At 43.7% G+C, this 21,027-nt stretch overlaps 1 protein-coding gene across 2 annotated transcripts in view; it reads right to left on the reverse strand.

Annotated features, from left to right (window-relative positions):
• CRMP1 (collapsin response mediator protein 1) overlaps positions 1 to 21,027 on the reverse strand; it is a 53,524-nt gene that overhangs the window by 1,824 nt on the left and 30,673 nt on the right. For both annotated transcript variants that reach the window (XM_064151477.1, XM_064151478.1), the window contains exons 6-13: positions 19,563 to 19,643; positions 16,396 to 16,464; positions 14,157 to 14,277; positions 12,924 to 13,080; positions 9,419 to 9,560; positions 7,643 to 7,813; positions 6,047 to 6,226; positions 3,419 to 3,584 (exon numbers count right to left, since the gene is read on the reverse strand). In XM_064151477.1, coding sequence (XP_064007547.1) covers positions 3,419 to 3,584; positions 6,047 to 6,226; positions 7,643 to 7,813; positions 9,419 to 9,560; positions 12,924 to 13,080; positions 14,157 to 14,277; positions 16,396 to 16,464; positions 19,563 to 19,643 — 1,087 coding nt within the window. The remainder of the gene's footprint in view (positions 1 to 3,418; positions 3,585 to 6,046; positions 6,227 to 7,642; positions 7,814 to 9,418; positions 9,561 to 12,923; positions 13,081 to 14,156; positions 14,278 to 16,395; positions 16,465 to 19,562; positions 19,644 to 21,027) is intronic.

Below are 21,027 nucleotides of genomic sequence, written 5' to 3' on the forward strand. Positions count from 1 at the left end.
GGACGGTGGAACCACAGCTTTGGGTGCTTATCCAAGTCCCAGGTTTTGGTTATTTTTGCTAGAGTTCGAGTTTGTAAGCACTTTGTATAGATTAACATCTGTATGTGCTCACCATGGCCAACCCCAACTGACCAAAAGGGGTTTGCAATATTTGCTCCCCTTGGACTGCCTTTTAGAAGCTGTATTTAGCTTCTAAACCCAGGATCTATCAGAGAAGAAGGCTCCACCAGTGGCTCCCAGAGGGGAGAAAATCCAGTGATTTTTTCGTAAGGAGCACCTTATTTACCAGTTAGGCTGTAGACTTCTGAAAGGCTAAAGATTTGACACACTTGTAATTATCTTCAAATGACAAGAATTATTTCCAGCAGCCCTAAAGGATGATTTACCAGCCTGTTCCTATGGACCATGGACAATATTTCAAGCACTGTCCCAGGTTCAGGCCATGGGGTTAAAAAATTTTCTGGGGACTAGAAGATTGTTATTCAATCCCATCATTCTGCTATCCAGACTCACAACAAGGTCAGTTCGTTCTCCTTTCCTCCTCCTCCTGCCCTGTGTGTGTGGCGGGAGCACCTTTATCAGGACTATGTGAGCGGCAGGCCTCCAGAGGCTTGTTTAGGCCTCTTTGGATGGTGGAGGCACTGGGCGGGAAGGACTGGAGCACTGGGGAGTATTAGATTTCGGTTTTTTGGGATGGGGGAAAAATTCAAGGGGGGCTGCCATGGCAGGGGTAATTGCTTTGTAATGTCTAGCTCTGTATTTTCTCTCCAATTCGATTTGAGAGTTTAGTTTCTGTCGGCTCCCTTTGAAGACCATGACAGAATTTTTGGCGGCCCGCACGGGGAATCCAGATGGTTGGGTTTGCACGGACTGAATCGGAGAAAAATACAGAATTAAAGCTTAGGGGGGAAATGGTGCCTCTTAGTGAAGTTGGCATGGAGAGCTGGAAGGCTTGGAGAAGTGAGCCGCTCCCCTCTTGGGTGGCGGAGGGGGGAGAGAGAAGCGGCCAGAAGCGAGTCGAGAGGCCAGAGATGGCGGAGGAGGATATGGGACCCCCGCCCCTGAAGCGGGCACGGCTCGCGCTGCCCCACAGCCCGGTGCCGAGCGGCCCTGCCCGGGGCGAGCTGCGGGCGGGGGGGAGAGCGGAGCAGGCAAACCCGCGCGTGTCTGCCCCTCCTGATAGAATCCGAGCATGGGAGGGGGCTTGCCCCGCTTCCCCAGCACTCCTGCCGGTTCTGCACAGAGTAGCCAGCCAGGAGTAGCGGCAAAGGGCAGTGTGTCCCCGCGTCTCCCCGCTGAGTTTGCAGCGGAGGCAGAAGCAGCAGCCCGGCAGCCGAGCTCAGGCGGCAGGGCGAGCCGCAGGGGTGCCCTGACGGTAGCGCCTCCTCTGGCCGGTGAGGCAGCGGAGAGGATGGACGCTCCTGCTCAGGCAGTGGTTGCAGTGAATGGCACTGATCCCGTTTCCTCCCTATGCTGCCACCTGCTCCTCATCCACTGCCAGAACCTCCGCCTTCTCGGTTGTCTGTTGAGAAGGTGGAGGGAGAGGTGCTGGGAAAGGTTAAATAAAATCTGAAGCGATTTCGTTCAGATTGGGGAAGGAAGATAAGGGCATGGACTGGTGGTGTGGTGGGTTCGCTTCTGGTTGTGCAGCGGAGGAATTGCAGGACGGTACCCTCAGGGGTGGTGGATGGCCTGGTGCAAGAGACAAGTAGAAGCATGGGACTCCTGTAGATACTGGAACTCATCTGTGACAGAGAGATGGAATTCATCTGTGATGAAGGGATCTTCACTCCTGCATGCATGAGAAGCAAACTGGAGCAACAGCTTGAAGAATGGAAATGAACTGGACTTAGCTGCCCCACTTGACTGCCCCAGGGGTGGAGACATGCCTTTTGCAACGACTGCAGACTGAGCCAGACTGTGCAGAGAAGGACTCTGAGAGAATCTGCAATGAGTAATTGAGACTTTGCAGTGGGCGGTTGCTTGGATGCACAGACTGCAAAGAGTTGCGTGAGAATGGACTGGGACTGTCCATTATTTGATGTTGAGTGCTGCTGAGCACAATGCAGATGGAAATAGAGTTCCTTTGTTTGTGAAAAAGATTTGTTGGGAAAATTGTATGGGTGTTTTCTTCCTTTGGGTGGGAATACAACCTGTCCAAGGGGTGGTTATTTCCTGGTGGGGGAAGTCCAGGACATGTATGTTGGTCAATGCAGGAAGGTGGTAAGATCAAGTGTGTTCTGCAAAGAAGTTTTGACTTGGGCTGAGACAGTTTGAGTTTAAAGTATGTACAAGTTGTTATTGAGTCTCTTTCAGATAGTTGGTGTCATCGGAGAAGTCCCACTGGATGAGAAGAGTTGTGTCCAGGATCTGAGCGACAGATGGGTTTGAAGAGAAGTACCAGAAAGATGCAGGATTTAGATGGCACTGTTCACTATATAAAGTCTATTTCTAGTTAGATGGGTAGTGCAATGAGCAGGAATTATGGGAGTGAATATAGGGGTGGAAGGAATGTCCCAGGTTGAGGCTATAGGGTTAAATTTTTTTCTGGAGACTAGAAGATTATTATTCAATCCCATAATTCTGCTATCCATTTATAGACTCACAACAAGGTCAGTTCGTTCTCCTTTCCTCCTCCTCCTGCCCTGTGTGTGTGGTGGGAGCCACTTTATCTGGAACATGTAAGCGGCAGGCCTCCAGAGGCTTGTTTAGGCCTCTTTGGATGGTAGAGGCATTGGGGGGGGGAAGGACTGGAGCACTGGGGAGTATTAGATTTCGGTTTTTTGGGATGGGGGAAAAATTCAAGGTGGTTTGCCATGGCAGGGGTAATTGCTTTATAATGTCTAGCTCTGTATTTTCTCTCTCTAAATATAATTCTGTATTTTCTCTCCAATTTGATTTGAGAGTTTAATTTCTGTCGGCTCTCTTTAAAAACCACAACAAGCACAAAGAGCAAAGAGGACAAGAAATAATCTAGTCTGTGTATTAAGAGATGGCTTTCTGACCATGAACAAGGACAGTTGAGTTTTCCATGTCTAGAAGTTTCTGCTGATGTAGCAAGAAAGACATCTAAGATGTCTGAGCCATATTGAGGTGTGCCAGATCTAAATCCCATCATAGATACCACCAAAGGGCCTCAGTCACATCATCCAGCTAACAGCAATGGCTCAAGCAATTAATATGCATGCAGAGAAAAATGCTAGATTGCAAACATGTTGAATATTTGATAATTTGTACAATATTCCTATGGAAATAATGTATAAAAATGACACCTACATATATAAATAAGTAGGAAAAGGCATGTGTATATAAGTATGTAATCCTTTTATATTTGATAAGAGATAATTTAATTGAAATTTATCACCACTAACCCGTACTCAAGACTGTAAGTCCTTTTCACTGAGTCAGGATGACTTACCTGATAAGCTAAAATTAGATTGATGGAGGTTTCTGATCGGTGGGGGCTGATTTTTGGCAGGGGAGGATTTAGTTGAGGGTGCAGGAGTTGCGTATTTTGGCGTGGCTGGGATTTCATACACAGGCCCATCATACATTCCTCTGGAGACTCCTTGCAGTACTCCCACCTAGATCAAGAGGGGAATAAAAACTCAGATATTGAATGGTCTGGTAACACTCCCTGGTGACAGTCCTGCCTATATGCAGAGGCCACTGAGCACAGAGCTGTACTCTGCGTTAGCTGAAGAGAAAACACATCTGTAGTTTCAGCATGCTATAGTATGCTTTATATATAAAGGAAATTAAAGAGCTTCCTCCCTCCATTTACATATATATGCAAATTGGAAGAGAAAAACACTTATTAGGCATCCTTCAAAGTCAGTGGGGATAAATGGGAATGAAATGAACAGATCTGACTGAAGATCTTTATTTTAAGTAACGTCAGTCACCATCATCTCTTCCTCCATTCAGAGAGTATTCAGCAAGGCTGATTCAGTTGCTGAATCCCACTCTGGTTGTTGCAAGACTGACATCACTATCCAGATTGTACCCACTACACTGCATTCTCTCTGCTTCTGCCCCTCAGAGCTATCACTGTTTCCAGCAGAACTCATAGAAAAGTGGTGGAAATTCTTAAATTAACATTTCACACTTCCCCACTTCTTCTGATGAACTAGAAAAGCAGTTACACAGTAGACTGCAGCATGGGACCCAGCTTCCCCTACTTGTCCTATGGGTCATCTAAGCTCAGATTTCAGTTTGATGTCCTAGATTTCATCCCTGTGCAGTTTCTACAAGGAATATGAGAAAAGACAATCACAGCAGTCTCACAAAACCACAGGAATCTATCTTTTTAAATCAGTGCAAATTTCCAGGAACCACAGGATTGCAGAATCCTAAGGTCATTAAAACAAAATCTGTGGTTTACCAGATTAGTGTTTCAGAAACATTCCCCTGACAGGTTAGCAGTGACATTCACAGGGATTTAGTATAGCTCTTACAGAAATAAATGCATTTTCCTTGCTTTCAGTGGCAGGGATATCAGGCTCAGAAAAGCCATCATCTCACAGATGATCCAAAACCAGTGCTCAGAAGGGAGCAGCTGCCAATCACGACACTAATCATCTTCCAGGGACCTACAAGGGCAGGAATCTGCACTGCCATCCTTGCTCCAGGGGTAAATTTATAAATCTATCCTGTGCCAGATACAGCTTTGCAGCCCCTTCCTTGTTGGATATGTATTATTCTATATTCCTTTGTCATGCACTGACATACTGAAATGGCTGCTGATATAAGCATCATTGTGTTTGGCTACATATTTCCAGTCACTAAAATTTGATAGTGCGAAAAGAACTGTGGACATAAATCTGCTCTCCCTCTCAGCAAACAGCAGAGGGAGCTGCAAGCGCAAAAACTGCAAGAGCAAAACCAGTTCTATTCTTGGTCCTTTCGCACGCCTAAGTCTCTCTAGAGGTAACTATTTCCTGAATATTCAAAATCCAAGGTCTTTCCTAAAATCCAGTCCCACTTGCAAGGTGCAGGTTACTTAACCTGGTTACTTTTGTGCAGACTCCTGCTCTCAGACATCACCTTACTTGTTTTTAAAACGTTGCTTTCAGTATTTACGTGACACAGTCACCATGTGCACTAAAGCCTGGAGAGGCAGATGTGGAGAGAGGCCCCACACTGTCTAAATGGAGACTGGAAAAAAACTCCAACTGCTTGGTATTTTGCAAAACTCCTTTGCAGATGCATTTGATTATTACAGTGCCTCTCTTTACATTAGGACAGCAGACCTCTCTTATCCCACAGCTTCACACAATTTGTGTAACACTTGATCAAAGATAAAAGCTATCAACCCATTTGCAGACAGTTTCAGCTGCCAACCCCACAGCCTATGGTCTATGGTTGGTTGAAGAAAATACGAGGTTCAGTCAATTTGCCTTGTTTCCCATCCTCACACACTGAAATTTACGCCTTAACAGCAAGAAGCAGCATCCAAACAACCCTCAACTATTATCAACCCAATTGGTTTTCAACAGAGGAGCACTGATGTAATTCAAGCCCAGAAGTCACCTGAGTCTTAATCTTGGGTCTTTTCCCAAGCTTTTTATTAAATACAAGAGAAAAGTTTCCTGAGCTGTGAATGCTGCTGCTAATTTATGCTCAGCACAGCAAATGCATCAACAACAAATATAATGAGGATCTCTGGCTTATTTGCTTTTCTTCTCTGCAGTGTGGCTGTTCAGTATGGAAAGCCAGCAACAACTTAAAATTCTGCTTTTCTTCTGGCTACCTCTTCCCAAGTAAGTAAATTCTGTCACTACTTTGCCTCCCTTCAAAAGCCTGCACACAAGGCAATTATGTCCAACTGGCAATTATATGTTCTACCCACTGAAGCTCAAGGTGTCAATGAAGTTACATCAGTCCACACTTGCAGAGGAACCAGTTTTTTGATCACATTTGGAACAAGTCAGGCATATAGTGCATCCATTATGGACTCACATTAGTACAAGACTAAGAAAAATTGTGGTACTGTGGTTGCAAGAGGGTATGACTAGAGAGAAGACAAAAGTATACTTGCCATTACCTTATTCCTGATTTTGATGCGTTGGTAAAGGTACTCAGGGAAAGGTTTGCGAGGGATGAAGCGGCCCATTCCCTTATTTACGTGCAGATTCCCATCTTCAAACACAATCTTCCCTTGGCTTATGACCACGAGTGGGGCACCATGGCATTCCATTCCTTCAAAGATGTTGTACTCAACAGCCTGAGGATCAACCAACACACTCACTGCAAGTTTGGTTCAAGATCTCTTTCAGTCAGTAACTTATATTCCGTGTTTGTAGTCATTGCTTTAGACAACTGAGGCTGTATAAAACTCTGTACACAATTGTTTTGTCTGGAGAAAAAGCAATGCATTTCAAAATGATTCTGAAGAGTCTCTCTGAGCAGACTTTCCTGAAGCAGACTTTTCCTTTTCACTTTCCATCAAAGAGTGATTGGCCACTGGAATGGGCTGCCCAGGGAGGTAGTGGAGTCACCATCCCTGGAGGTGTTTAAGTGGAGGTTGGATGTAGCATTTAGTGATGTGGTTTAGTTAATTGTTAGGGTTAGCTGATAGGTTGGACTCAATTTTCTCAGAGGTCTTTTCTAATCTGGTTAATTCTGTGATCAAGGCTTTCTCTCGTTTGTTTCTGAGGACTTTCTGTATTTATCCAGAGCCTCTACTAGTATGATAACCTGATTAAGAAGGAAGTTGTCACTCAGCTGCCACATACACAGAGAACACGGTCCTGCCATGCATCTGCTGTGACGGTGTAAGGGAATACCAGAAGGGCCAGCTACATAATTTTGAGTGAAAAGGCCCAAGAATGGACCAGAAAAGCCTGAATCAAAATGCGAATGACTGTCAAAGGACAGGAGATTATTGTTTTCTTGAAAATACAGACAGATCCCAAGACAGAAATAGAAACTGAATCACCTAAACTTACTTTTTAAAGGTTTCTAAAGGTTTTTGCCTTTTTAATACAAACCACGTTACTGCATTTCCAGTAAAACTTTTGAAGAACTGCCCAATATAAAAGGCCAAAAGAGTGAACAGTAAGGCAGTAACTTTGAGACAAACACACAAGACCCATCACAGCCAAAATCAAAGTCAATGTGAGTCACTGGAACTCTGCACTAGGGCACAGAAGGCTGTGGCAAAGCTCTGGAATTAAATAGAAAATCCCAGCCACGAGGCTGATCAGAGCTCTATTATCAAAATATTCAATCATCACTTGTATTTTAGAGTATTGTTGATTTAATCAAGTTTACAGTACCAGCTGCTTTTCAGGTAAGCACATTCTGTTTTAGTGTGAACTTGCTTTTGTTTTATCACCACAGCTTTACTAACCCTAGCTGCAGAGCTGCTGATTCACACTTACCTACAGACCTGCCACAAGAATGCAAAAAACAGTGAATGGTATATGCAGAAAGAAAATAAATCCTTCCTCATCCCACTGCTTCCAGTGCAAGGTTTTAGTACCTTCATCTCCTGAAATATTTACCCACTCCAGAGCAGAAGTAGGCAGCTACTCCACACTCCATATCCAGTGCATTTGTTGTTTACATACATTAGATCAAGAGTTGAAAAGCAACAGTGACATTTCTTTGTCCTAGCTGGTTTTCCTCTTCTCCTTACCGATTTATGGCTTTTAGCTGTGATAGTCTTCACTTTGTCCGGGTCCCAAATAACAACATCGGCGTCTGATCCTACAGCAATCCGGCCTTTTCTTGGGTACAGATTAAAGATTTTGGCAGCGTTGGTGCTGGTGACAGCTACAAACTGGCTCTCATCCATCTTGCCTGTGGCCTAAAAGCAATGTGATTTGAGGAAAACACACTTATAAAACAGGGATTTAATATTCAGAGTAGTGAATGGTCAAGGAGCTACTGGAAAGCCTGTGATTCATCTATATGGTGATGCTGCATGAAGCAGGTTTTACCAAGCAGGACTTTAGAAAAGGCACATTACTTGTGAGTTTCAAATAAATCAATGTGTCACTCCTGGAATCCCAAAGGACAGCCAATAAAACCATAATGCAGGTGATACCATCAAGCTTCTCACTTATCTAATGTCCCTTTCTTTACACAGTGATGTCTAAGTCTGCTTTGTAGCTATTCCTAGTAAACCATTTAAACATTTTAATAATTTTAGAACAGAGAAATTGATATGATTGTTCTGAGATTACATAAAATATCAAGATTCAGCCTCTTTTTAGAAGCATTTCTTGCAAATTAAGTCCATTCTACAACTAGTGTTACCAAACCCATACATCTAATTAATACAACCCCAATTATATAGTCCTTGCCCAGAGAAATGTCAACACCCATTGAATTTTTTATCCAGTTGGTGATGGCTTAATAGCAGCAGTACTCAACAGCATTTTGATTTCACAGCAGAGTATTTTTGGGTCTTCCCTGGCAGCCAACAAGAATAGTGTTGCACAGAAAAATGTCAGGGCTAAGCTTTCTAACATTAAACAAGCATTCGCTTCCTGCCTGATAAAATGTGAGATTTGCAAAATATAAGCTACTCAGGGGTGCAGGACTGAATGCTACCACTTGTAACCCCAGGTTGCAGCCTTTGCTGCAGCTCCTTCTCTTTGTGGCAGCAACAAAAGAGAAGAACTACTGGCTGGCTGAACTTTGCTTGCTTCCCCACTTTGCTCCTACGTGTCAGCTATCTGAAGGGGCTTACATGCTTTGAATCTCAGCAACAATCCCTGAAGAAAGCACTTATTAACCACAGTCTGAGAGAAGCGCTCATGAGAATATTGCAAATAGTACCACTTCCCAGGCTGCAACATAAGGTCATGAGTGTGTGTGGTGTGTTTCTGTGTGCATGGCTGTGTTTGCGAAGATGAACAATCAAGGGAGAATATTATTCTATATTAGGATGCACTGAGCCAGCAAAAAAAAAAAAAAAGAAAAAGGTAAAAAGTCCACTGCAAAATATTGCCAGCATGAATTACACACAATATTCTAGTTCAAAGCTTTCTGTCCTCTAGCCTCAGGCTCAGCTGCCATCCATTTAGAATTTCTCCCAAACTATGAGGCACTTCCCAAATTCAAACAATCCATTTATTATATTTACATGAAGTCCACTTCAAAATTATTAAACATCTCTGAGAAGCATCTGCCCTGACACAACTGGCAAACTGGGCAGTGGAGCCTGCAAAGCCTCAGGACTAATAAAACATGACGGTGTTGCAGTGTTGAAAGCGAAACACAGCCCTGGGTTTATTCTGCTGGAGAAGGGCTTTGAAACAAGCAATTCACCTCACAGTAGCACTCTCCTAGGGAATTCTCAAATGCATTAGAAAGTCACTTAAGTACTGACCAAGAGTCTGCCAGCTTTCATTACTCAGTTAGCACTCAAGCTTATTTTAGTTCATAAAAGAAAGTAACTACTTACTACAGCCTTGTCCCAGACAACAGTCATTCTTTCCTCAATTCCATTGACCCCTTCAGGAATCATGGTGAAGTTGTCCTTTCCAATGGCTTTCTGGGCAGTGCTATACGGGCAGTGTCCACTTCCAGTCACCTGCAGGTCCCCACTGTGGAGTGAACACACACAGAAGGCTTAGACCAGGCATCACCAGGGTTATGTTGCTCTCAGACTAGCTGTGAAAGGACCTTTCAAGCCTACCCACCAGAGGCACAGACTAGAAATCAGCAGCAGCCTTCACATGTTGGCTGCAGATCATGGAACAGTGACAGTGGCACTGGGCATCTCCACCTCCCTCCAGGAGCACCCTGAACTCCCAGATTAAAGCCCCTTCAGGGCTCAGGCTGCTTATCAACAGAGATCAGGCACAGGCCCATTAACCAGGACAAAGGATTGATGGGGAATTAGGGAAATGATGGGAAGCTCCTATGAAATGTCTGCCACTCAAGATAAATTAATGCACAACCACACTGAAAAACAATGGCAATTTTTGCAATGCAAAGTCACATGCCTTAAGCTTATTTTCCTGCACATATTTTCCTTGCAACTCTTAGACAAATATTTCTTGTCTAGTTTTCCAAAAAGCACCATGAAGGTAATCTTTTCAGCTTATTTTCAGCTTCTCAGTGAGAAATCAACACTGTGGCCAGTTCTGGAGCCCTCAATAAGGGAAGGAGAGGGACCTGATGAAGCGGGTCCAGAGGAGGGCCATGGAAATGATTGGGGGGTTGGAGCACCTCTGCTACAATGACAGGCTGAGAGAGCTGGGGTTGTTCAGTCTGAAGAAGAGAAGGCTCCAGGGAGACCTAATAGCAGCCTTCCAGTACCTAAAGGAGGCTACAAGAAGGATGGGGAGAGAATGTTTACAAAGGCCTGCAACGATAGGATGAGAGGCAATGGCTTCAAACTAGAGAAGAGTATCACAGTATCACATTCAGAATGGATGTTAGGAACAAGTTCTTTACTTATGAGGGTAGTGAAACACTACACAGGGACATGGTCAGGGCCCTATCCCTGGAGATATTCAAGGTGAAGCTGAAGAGGGCTCTGGGCAACCTGATCTAGTTAAGGATGTCTCTGCTGACTGCAGAGGCAGTTGGACTAGATGGCCTTTGGGGGTCCCTTCCAACCCAGACTATTCTATGATTCTACTGTGATGGTTTCTGTAGCAAGCAGCACAAGCAGTATGCTGCATGCTTGCAGAAGAAGGGTGTTGGGAGGATTTTTTCAATGAATGTAAAATCCTGGTCTGCTAATGAGCAGCAGAACAGAAAAGTGAAAAAAATGTTTTTACCATCATCCTTCCATAAAATTCCCCACAAATTCATGGCAAGCTGATAAAACATCCACCTCAATTTTTTTTAAAGTTTCCCAGTATAGATTTCAAGTATTAAAACCTGAAACAAGCTAAGCTGCTGTCATTTAAGATAGAGGACTTTAAGCCACTGTAAAGAAAAAAAACCCAGCCATTTTTGCATGCTTGGAGGAGAATGAAAACTTCTGTGACTCCTCAGTTTGTCCTTCCAATGTTAGTGCTAAAAAGTCAATATTTGGATTCCAGTTCTAAAAATTCTCTTGCTATTTTAACTAATCTCTTTTGACCCACATACTAGCATTTTGGGTCTCTCTTCTAGAAAACATGTGGCTGCATCTGACAGAGTAAAGAGCTGAGCATCTTGATACACATTCACATGTGCTGGCTAAGAGCCTTAAATCTCACACAATGAGCTTCACTCTCACCAGTGTTGGATCAGATCAGAAAAGTAATTTTTCTTCCTTGTCCTTATTTTAAGGAACAGAAAGTTCAGTTATGGAAAAATCATTTCTGACATCAGACAACCACAACAGACAAAGTCTTATGTATTCCTACCAGAGCTACTCGCAGCTCAGAGCTTAAGGGTGCATTCATCAATAGTGCTGCTGACCGTGCAGCAGCAGGAGGGCAGCTGAGTTAATACCTGGGTTTTGTGGACTGCAGAGCCTGAGCCACCATGTGCAAGGAGAGATATCTACATATTGCAGCAGTGGCATTGATTGGTGGCAGTTTGCCATCACACATATGCCCATCCACCTGAAGGGCAGCTCTGCATCAGCCTCTATTACACAACACAGGGGCCTTATACTAGCAGCCGTTCTGGCCCTGCCTGCCACACAGGCACATGGAGAACACCTCAGGGGGAAATGTTTTCTGAAGAGCAACGGGTCACTTCTAGGGTTCAAATTCTACTGCTCTGTCTAGAGCACAGAAAATCCTAGAAAGTGGAAGCAGCAGGTAAGATTAAGTAAGTACCACCACAGGGCCTTCAATAAGGCTTTCAGAGGTAAGCTGTGCTCCTCACTCCAGCACTAGAAATCTGCCTTGGTAGGACTTCAGCTGTGAACTTCTGTATCATTCCAAAGCAGATGGTCTTTTACTTAAGCTGAAGACTCACATTTGGCTACAGACAGGAAATACTTTCAGGAAAGGCTTTATGGTCTGGGCTGCCAGCAAATCATTGTGGATGTCTTCTTTTCTGTATGAGAAAGGCACCTCTCCTGATATTGTCTCTAATGATAACTCTCTTCCTGCCAACCTGTAGCCAGCCAGCTCACACTCCTATCCTGTCAAGCGATAGTCTTCAGTCACCAGCCTGTCTCCAGTTTCTGACAGACTCCTCTGTAATCCACTCATCTCTTTCTCCTGCCTAACATAACATGCATCACTTGATCTTGCTGACCTCCAGCTTCCTACAAAGACACAAGGCATGCTTAAAGTAACAACAAGGCTTAAGAATAAGAACTAAACACAAGTAAGATTGTATGATTTTGGTCCATCCCAAGATGAAGACAAACTACTAAGTCAGAAGTATACAGGACCTAAAACTACTAAACCCTGCTACAAATGCAAGTTAGCGAAGGACAGACTAATTCTCTAAAGTTCTCACAGCTTATAGCCCTGCATCACAATTGACAAAAACTGTACTAGGAAAAAGCCTCTGGGCTCTCAGTATCCTTGCATTCAGGGACAACTCCAATTTCAGGACTTGTGCTTGCCAGGTACGACCAGGGCTTAAAACTGAGTCTGCTCTCACAGATGGGGATCCGCCCACCACGTTGTTGCTTATGCTGGATGATGAGAATGCCATCAAATCATATACTAATACCTTGGCTGGAGAGAACAGAGAACTAATGAGAAAGTTAGTCAGAAGTCCTGGGCTAAAGTTTACCAGGCTGCACAACTAGGAGTCACTTGAAAAGCAGAAAGAAAAAAAGTTAATTCCTAAATAACCAGCAGCTGCCTTTCTGTCATGCTGGCCAGGAGTTGGACAGTCCATGAGTGCTCACCTGAGAGCATATGGTTTTCTATGTCCCATCTCTGGTGTTTCGTGGATGAGACTGCTCTAAATGGAACTGAGCTGATCTGTAGATGCTTCATCCCATGTGGCCTTTGCACTTGCCTGACCACCAGCCTATAACAAAATGAAGGTCTTACCATGCTAAGAGTGAGTTTAAGTGATCTGGGGTGGTAGGATCAGGGCTCAGAGGTGGTGAGGTCACAAAAGCTGCAGCCTTGGCCCAGTTTTTGCTCCAATAATGTGTCCCATCTGTCCCCAGGCTGGCAGTGATTGGCTCTCCAAAAACAAGGGGACCTTGGGAAAAGCAAAGATATACAGGAATTGATTACAATCCACTATCTCTTCAGCACATTTTACTGCTTGCTGCATGCAGTCATGTATAATTTAGACATTGTTACATGGCAAGGGTAGCACCCAGAAAATTAAGCAGCCCTGACTTTCCCTGTATGATAAAAAATTAATCAAGCAGCTCTCTGAGCTACACATGCTTTTGATCAGCACATTTACAAAGCTCCCTTTCTAATCCAGAAGAAGACAGATCAGATCTGGGTTTAATTTGTACTGTTTTAATCACAGTCATGTTCTCTATGTTGCCCTGCTTTGGAGTGTGGAGGATGGGCTCTAGCCAACAGATGCCTTTTTACTACTCCCAGGTTGGGCACAGCACCAGCAGATAGCAGCGTATGGTCCTCAGCACCATACTCCAAGAGTCCAAGAATACAAATATCAAGACTACACTTTGCTCTCTGGCTTTTCCATATTGCTCACACACTTCACAGCACCACCAGTCAAACAGTCTAGACTTACAAATGCAGCTTTGTAAGGTGCTGTCTTCAGACTCACAAGACCATTTCAGGTGCTTTGCAACCTGGATCCTTCCATGGCCTCAGCCAGCAGATGTGCCCAGTGCACATCTAACAGGTGAGCTTCCAGTAGCAAGACCAGGAGTGAGATCCCGCATCTTTAACAGCAGATTCACTGTCCAAGTCACCCCTCTGAGGATAATAGCTTGAAACACCACCAAAAGGCACTGAGAATGTGCTGGACCCTGTCAAGAATAAATTATCTCCCTCCTATAAACACAGATACAGCAGTCTAAGGGAAAAGTGAAAGGAAAGAGAGGATAAACACATTACAACACAAGCTTCAAGGGGCCAGTCTGTGGGGAATGTTTCTCACTCAAAAAATGTAGGATTTCCCTTCATCCTTCCCAGTCACAAATATTTAAGGTCTGTGACGGTGTTACCATTCTTTGACAACCTCTCCCTCTATCTTGTGATTTGGGCCTAGACATACAGGGATTTCCACTAAGCTGCTACTAAAACGAACCAAAACAACCTGAATTTGAGGGAGAAAAGGAAGCCTCTTACCTTTCTTTCTGGACAGTGCAATGATATCAGCAGCACTCTTGCTCATCACCTTGGTGATGTACACTGGGCAGTTTATTCGACTGGCAATGGTGATGGCACGGAAAACTGCTTCTGCTTCAAGCTGAGGAAAACAAGGGGGGGAATCTTAACTGCAAAAGCAGACTGAAGGAAAATATCAACTGGAGGACTCAGTCATATTGGACTGGATGATCTTGGAGGGCTCTTCCAACCTGGTTGAGTCTATGATTCTATGATTCTGCTCTTGCTATAGAGAGAGGCACAGTTCTGGGGAGCAGGGCGCTAAGCTAACCTCAGATACTTCACCTTAGGAGAAGCCACAGACAAGCTGTACTTGCTAACAGGGTACAGCTACCCTGGCACAAATACAGCTCCCTGCATTCCAGAAAAAGTCACATCCAAACAGCTAATGGAGTTCCTTGTTACCTCCCTCCCACCTTTCTGCTTCAGGCTTCTACTCTACACTTGGAAGGAGAACTAAACAAGAAAGCATTGCCCCATCTTGGAGACAACCCCTCTCTGCCAGCTTACCTTATGCCATCTTTATATAAGGATAAAATCACAGTGAATGTAAAGTATGGAGACAACCTCTTGAAGGTTGGAGACAGCCTCTCCCTGGCAGCTTACCCTGTGCAATCTTTACATAGGGATAAGATGACAGTGAATGTAAAGTATTCTCAAATAGCAACTTCAGCACTATGAACTGAATTTAGCTCATAATCCATAAAAGCCTTTGAAGCATCGCCCAGTAAGTCCCCTCTGTCAGCAAGTGTAACGGCAATCTCCTCCCAGGGAGCCATTTGGGACACAGGCACACAAAGCAGCCATCTTCAGACAGAGAATCCATATTTCCCAGTGGCTCTGGATACTCCTTTCCCAGCCCTCAGTTAAAACTCCTTCCCACAGAGACTGGCATTTTAATACTTAAAACTCTGTCGCTACTGAAAACACTGACTCCATGGTGCAGAAACAGCCCTCCAAGAGTTGAGCAACTCAGCCCTCCCAAAATCACATGGCTCAATTCTTCATGGTTCTGTACAACATTTTTTTCTTAAAACAGACTGATTTTTGTTGTGACTTTTTATCACACCATTTGCTCTGGATGGCCCAAGTGCACCCACAGATGACCAAGGAAGGAGGCAGGACCTCTGTACATCGGTACTGGGGCTGGGGTGATCAGATGTGTGGTTAAAAGACACAAAACTCCTTCCTGGAAACTACAAAAGCAGACTTTCCTTAGACTCTTGTTCTCATTAAAAGAAAACAACCCCAGTCTTTTAAAATAATTTAGGTAGAAGTTGAACAGCAAAATGAAAACATACATAAACAGTCCATAGAAGAATGTGACCAATTATGTTGATTCTCCTTGCCTTGGGGAGAGGTTACATAAAGATCAGCAAACCACAACAATGTCCTCAAGTTTAGCCTCAAATCCCCAGGACCTTGTCTCTTTAGCCTTCCAGGAAAATAGTCACTTCCCACTTCCATCCTCCATCACTCCATGAATGGTCTGAATGTGTACATTAAGGGACATCCACATGTCTCCACCTTTTCTTTCTCATTAAAGAAACCATTTCCAGATGCCCAAGATGATCCATGCCAGAGTGTGGGTTTTATTACAAGAGAGTTCTATAAAACAAGCTGCCTCGCAGCATCTTTCCATTCTCACATATTTGCATTTCTACAGCCTCCATTTCTACTACAAAAATATCTGCTGGCTCAAGCAGAGATTCATGTGGGGGTGTATGCACAGGCATGGGATGCACACATGCATCTTACAGGAGGCTTTCACCCAAAGCATTTTAATGAATGCAGTTATTCCAAAGCCTAACCCACAAGCTGCACGGATGACTTTTACCCTGAACAAACCCACTTTACGGTCATCACAAATCAAATCGCAAAGGTCATGCTAAACAAATACATGCACATCCATGCCTGGGGCAGCAGGAGCTGCAGCTCCTGAATGTACAAGGACAAGGTGCTCTTGGACCAAAAGAACACACCAGCTGCAGCAGCAAGAGGGTGCTTCAGCAAGCAAACCTAACTGAAGGGGACTTGAACTTCTCAAGGCTTTAAATAACACCAGAAGAGGCCACGTGAGAAGCAGTCTGGTGCCTCCTCCACACATCCATCAATCATCTGCACACACAGAAGCCAAGCTCCCTTACTATCTGCTCAACAAAGTATTGCCAAGAATGACAGAATGAGGGAAGCCTCTTACCTCCTCAGGCCTGCTCAGGGCATGCCCCTCAGGTCCGGTGATTCCCATCTCCAGGATACGCTTTTGTTCCTGCAATGTAAGAGAGAAATGCTGACAACTGCTCTAGGATGAGACCCTGGCACCAAGCATCTGCTTGCCTCTTTCTGATCTGTGTGACCCTGCTGCTGAGGCAAGAGGGCTGAAGACACTGTCTCTAAACCAGTCCTATGTCACCCCAGCATCTGCTCCATGCCAGCATGGATTTCAGGAGCAGATTTGTCTCTGCAGCACAACAGAAAATATTTGTGCATGGAGCTGTTGGGCTGCACCTTTGGAAATCTTTGCCCTCCAGAAAGTCTTACTTGGCACCAAGACAGCAACCCAAGGAGCAGGCTTCAATCAATACACTAAATAGGCAGTTATGGGTATTTCTAACCTGCAATTCTTTCTTTATCTGCACAGGGTCCTCTCTGGCTGCAATCCATGAAGGATTGTTACCTTCCTCAAACTTTGAGTATTACTGACAATAAAATCTTGCCTTTGGCATCCAATTTTCTGCAATACATTCTTCCTACAAAACTAACTGATAAAACTACATTTTCACAAAAGCAAAGCAGTGTTCTCTAGTTGGGGGGGCACTGTGGACACAGCAAAAAGCCCATCTCAGGATCAGTGGGGGTTTGCCAGAAAAAAATCTGTGCTATCCACCTTCAAAGCAGTGGGATACATTTTCTTATACAGACATGAAGCTTTGCCTGTCTTTTAAGTGAAGATCAAGAAGTGATATTGAAATAGATTTCCCTTTTTGCAGAAAATGATGGTCAACCACTTCTGATCCGAGGTTGGCCAAGGTTTGCAGCAGAGCAGGAGGAGCAGAGCTGTTAATATACCTCTGACCCTGCCCTCCACTGCCCACAGGTCTCTAATGATCCAAGTTCAACCAATGTAGTGACTCTGTGATACAGACAAATGTCCCCTAGAGACCAGGATGATGTTACTGAACATACTTCACTGTGTCACCTAATAAATATTTGATCCCAAGTGCTCAAGGTTGAAAAGTTGACACATTATCAACATACTCCTGAGCAAGATAATATTTATGTGTGCTTTTGGCTTTGTTGCAATCAATCAATCAAGGCTGAAGAGGCATTAATAGGAATACATTTGTCTGATTGTGTAATTAAGAATGTTTTAGGTAGAAAATCATAATCTTTCACAGATACTCTTAAAAACACCTGCTCTAAATCATTAATGCAACAGCTGTGAACAGTGCCAGATAAAGGATTCAGATAATTAAAATACAACCAAAATTAAAGTTAAAATATAATAAAAAAAACAAGATAGAAAAAACAAAAGGTTAAACAAATAAGGTTACACAAACTAGCACAGATCTGAACCTTGAAGAAGTCATCAAATCAGCTCATATGATAAAATTACTCAGTGTAAGAGGATTTCATGGTGCTAATAAGCTAGAAGAGCTGTTTGATAAGATCAGATTTGCATTTTCACATAGGACAGTCCAGAAAAGCCTCCCTGCAGACAGCTTTCTTCTCACTACTCAAATAGTCCTTTTAATGAAAGTGTAAGGAAAGCCTGACTTTATGAGCCATGGCAATGGTGAAGAAATATGATGATGCAGAACATAATTCACATTTCTTCAGTACTTCCTCTTTCCCTAATAATTTTTCTCTCTTGTATGTTCATATTCCATGGCAACATATTAAAGCTGAGAAAAGGAAACTGTAATTGAAACAGGATTTTATCAGAAATGGAGTTCCACCATGTGCCTTGATGTGAATGGGGAACACATCAAAACATCATGGGTGCCATTGGATTGGTTTCATTTTGCCATTCCTACAGTAACATTGATTTTTTTTATGTTGCTCATTATTTATTTACATTCTCCTGGGTATTTTGAGTTGTATTAAAACTTGAAGCTATGTGTTTTGATAGATTTAAATCATGCTAAACTTCAAGGAAAGTTTTTCAGATTTCCCTCTCTTGAATCCAAATGAGGGTTTCCACCTGCCTTCAGTGGTAGAAGGACACAACCACACACTGTATGTACCTGTTGACTCCTCAACAGTAATTTCTGAGACCTGTAGTTATTTCAGCCAAACTTGAAGGGAAAAAGGAAAGAAGGCACTGAAGTAGTTAAATCCTCACAACCACTCAAACTTCGTGTCAGGGCTCCCCCTTAACCCTGAGATAGGATGGCTTCTCTAGACCAGAACTCAAAGGCAGCTTGCTTTTAGCCACTGTAATTTCTGTCAACTCTGCAGCACAGACCTTAGCAGGTAAGTCAGCAGGTAAAGAGCTCAGTAGATAATCAGTCAGCTCACTCAGAGTTTCATGGACCCCAGAAGGGTCCATGGGACCAAGGGATCAGAGGAGGGAGACTTCTCTTCAACAGCCTTAGAAGATTAATCTGCCACAGATGCATAAAATCTAACAACACGCACACAAACCTACCCATTGTGATTTATAAGGGAAATCCTGGCCTCAGCAACACCAGTGCGAGGTTTACTCTGGAGTGCTGTCCTTGGGATACCTCTTTCAGCGTGCTGTGGCATGGATCAGAGCTGTGGCATACTCACTGTGAGGACACTACTACATGGGGAATCAGACCTGCAGAGTGCGCTGGGGATCCAGGACAGTTTGCTGGCTGTGGAAGGCATGTTCCAAGAGCATGACCTGCACTTCAATGCATGTTTTTGAAATGTTTAGAAAATCATGGTGGCAACTTCTCAAACTTCAGATTGATGTTAATTTTCTCAAAAATAAAAAGGTTTGAGAGCTTTACCACTCATTCCAAATTCACTACACTGCTTATGCTGATAGCTGCAGCTAAAGACACTACCATAAATCTTCCCAGTTCCACTTTTGGTCCTCAAAAATCTTTGAGGAAAGCTTTACATTGTTCTGATTCACTTGTCTCTGCTGGACTCAGATCCTGAGTCTTTTTGCCCTCCTTATCCAGTCCTCATCTGCTGCCAAGGCAAGGACCTATCTCAATCACTGTTCTACCTCAAAGGTGCTCCCAGGCTTTACATCAGCAGTGTGCAGGGCATCAGGTTCAGTTAAAGCAGGTAGTTTCCTTCCCCCTCCCCATACTCTGACTGGAGGGGTTTACCTCTCTCTCATGTCTATCATCTCACAAAATGAAGCAAAATTGACAGTTCACTCACCTGAGCTATCAAGTCTCCATTTTCAGCATGGACCAGGATAACAGCCCCAAGACTTTTTAGAAAGGTAAAGGCTTCATAAAGCTGCAGGTGGTACAAAGAAGGAAACACTGCTGAATAAGGAAAACATTACTAAACACTCAGACCTCCCTGTTCACCTGAGTTTTGCACCTTCCACACTGGTGATTATCTAGGTGAATAGCAAATTGTCTCCCTTTTCCACTCTGCTTTCTACACACAGCCTGAGCTTCACTGATTGGTGTTGATTCACCCACCCCCTTACACACCAGCCCCAGGATGAGCTTCTGCACTTTCTGCACCAAGACAGGGTCACAAGTCCTGAGCAGAGATGCATCTCCCCCAAGACACAGTGTCTCCCCCAGCCTCTTTCACTGGAAGGTCACCTCTTCACACCCTTCCACACAGGCCTAGGTTTAGTGGGAGTCTTTTTATCATAGTTTTAGCAAATGTAAGCTACAACTACACCCATGGACTACAGACACTTTGAGTAAGGCTGGAACACCTCTTCAGAAGTGCAGGCATTTCGCATCATCTAAAGAGTTTTCACCAACACCTTTAATTCTGCAGTTAAAAGTTGCAGCATTTTCTCTAGAGCATCCTTTTTTAACTGCTATTCTGAGATTCAAACCCACCCATACAGAATGGAAACAGCTGAATCTGTTGCCTTTACTGACAATTTCTAGCACAGATCTACCAAAATTCAGTTCTCTTTCCAAAAGATACTCAACTAAGATGTTCCCTGTTTAAACCAGGCTACAGTAATGTGGAAGCCCAGGTTTCTGACAGATCAAATACTGAAGACATGGTTTCTTCAGTGTCCACTTTTGCACTAGGGCATCTCAGCAAGCATCCAATGGGTCAGAATTCACATTTAAACAGGTAACAGGCATTAGTCTAGCCACACTCTAAACATTTTGATGTATTCCTCTTGACAATTCCAACAGGGAGCTGAATTTCACAGGCACTGCCTCTCAGAGAATATTTGTATATTATTATGTCTAAAATTCCAATTAAAACCACATACATTGGAGATGTAACAAGAATTATTTAAGAGGCCGAGAGCAACAGCTCTGGAAAAAGTAAAGAAGAAACATTTTCTCAACTGATTAAGCAAACATTATTATTACTATCAGATGCCATTGTCCATTTACAATGACCTGACACTCATGAATGGGAAAGCTGAAGAGTCTGGAATCCGTAATGAGCTCTGAACAAACAAGCTCATTGTTATCTCCAGCTCTAATGAGAAGGCCACCTCCCCCAAAGAGCAACTCCACTTAGCTGTTTGCAGCAACTGAGACATTCTTGGAACCATTGCCTTGCCTGCTTCATCTTTTCTCCCCTCTGTGACCTAGAGTTCCTAAAAGCACAATAAAGTGAGGGGGAAACCCTGAGCAGTGTGAGTGGCTGCAGTGTTGGGAGACACGAAAAAAATGTTTGCAGAAGT

Source organism: Pogoniulus pusillus, chromosome 11 (assembly GCF_015220805.1).
Source record: "Pogoniulus pusillus isolate bPogPus1 chromosome 11, bPogPus1.pri, whole genome shotgun sequence".
NCBI lineage: Eukaryota > Metazoa > Chordata > Aves > Piciformes > Lybiidae > Pogoniulus > Pogoniulus pusillus.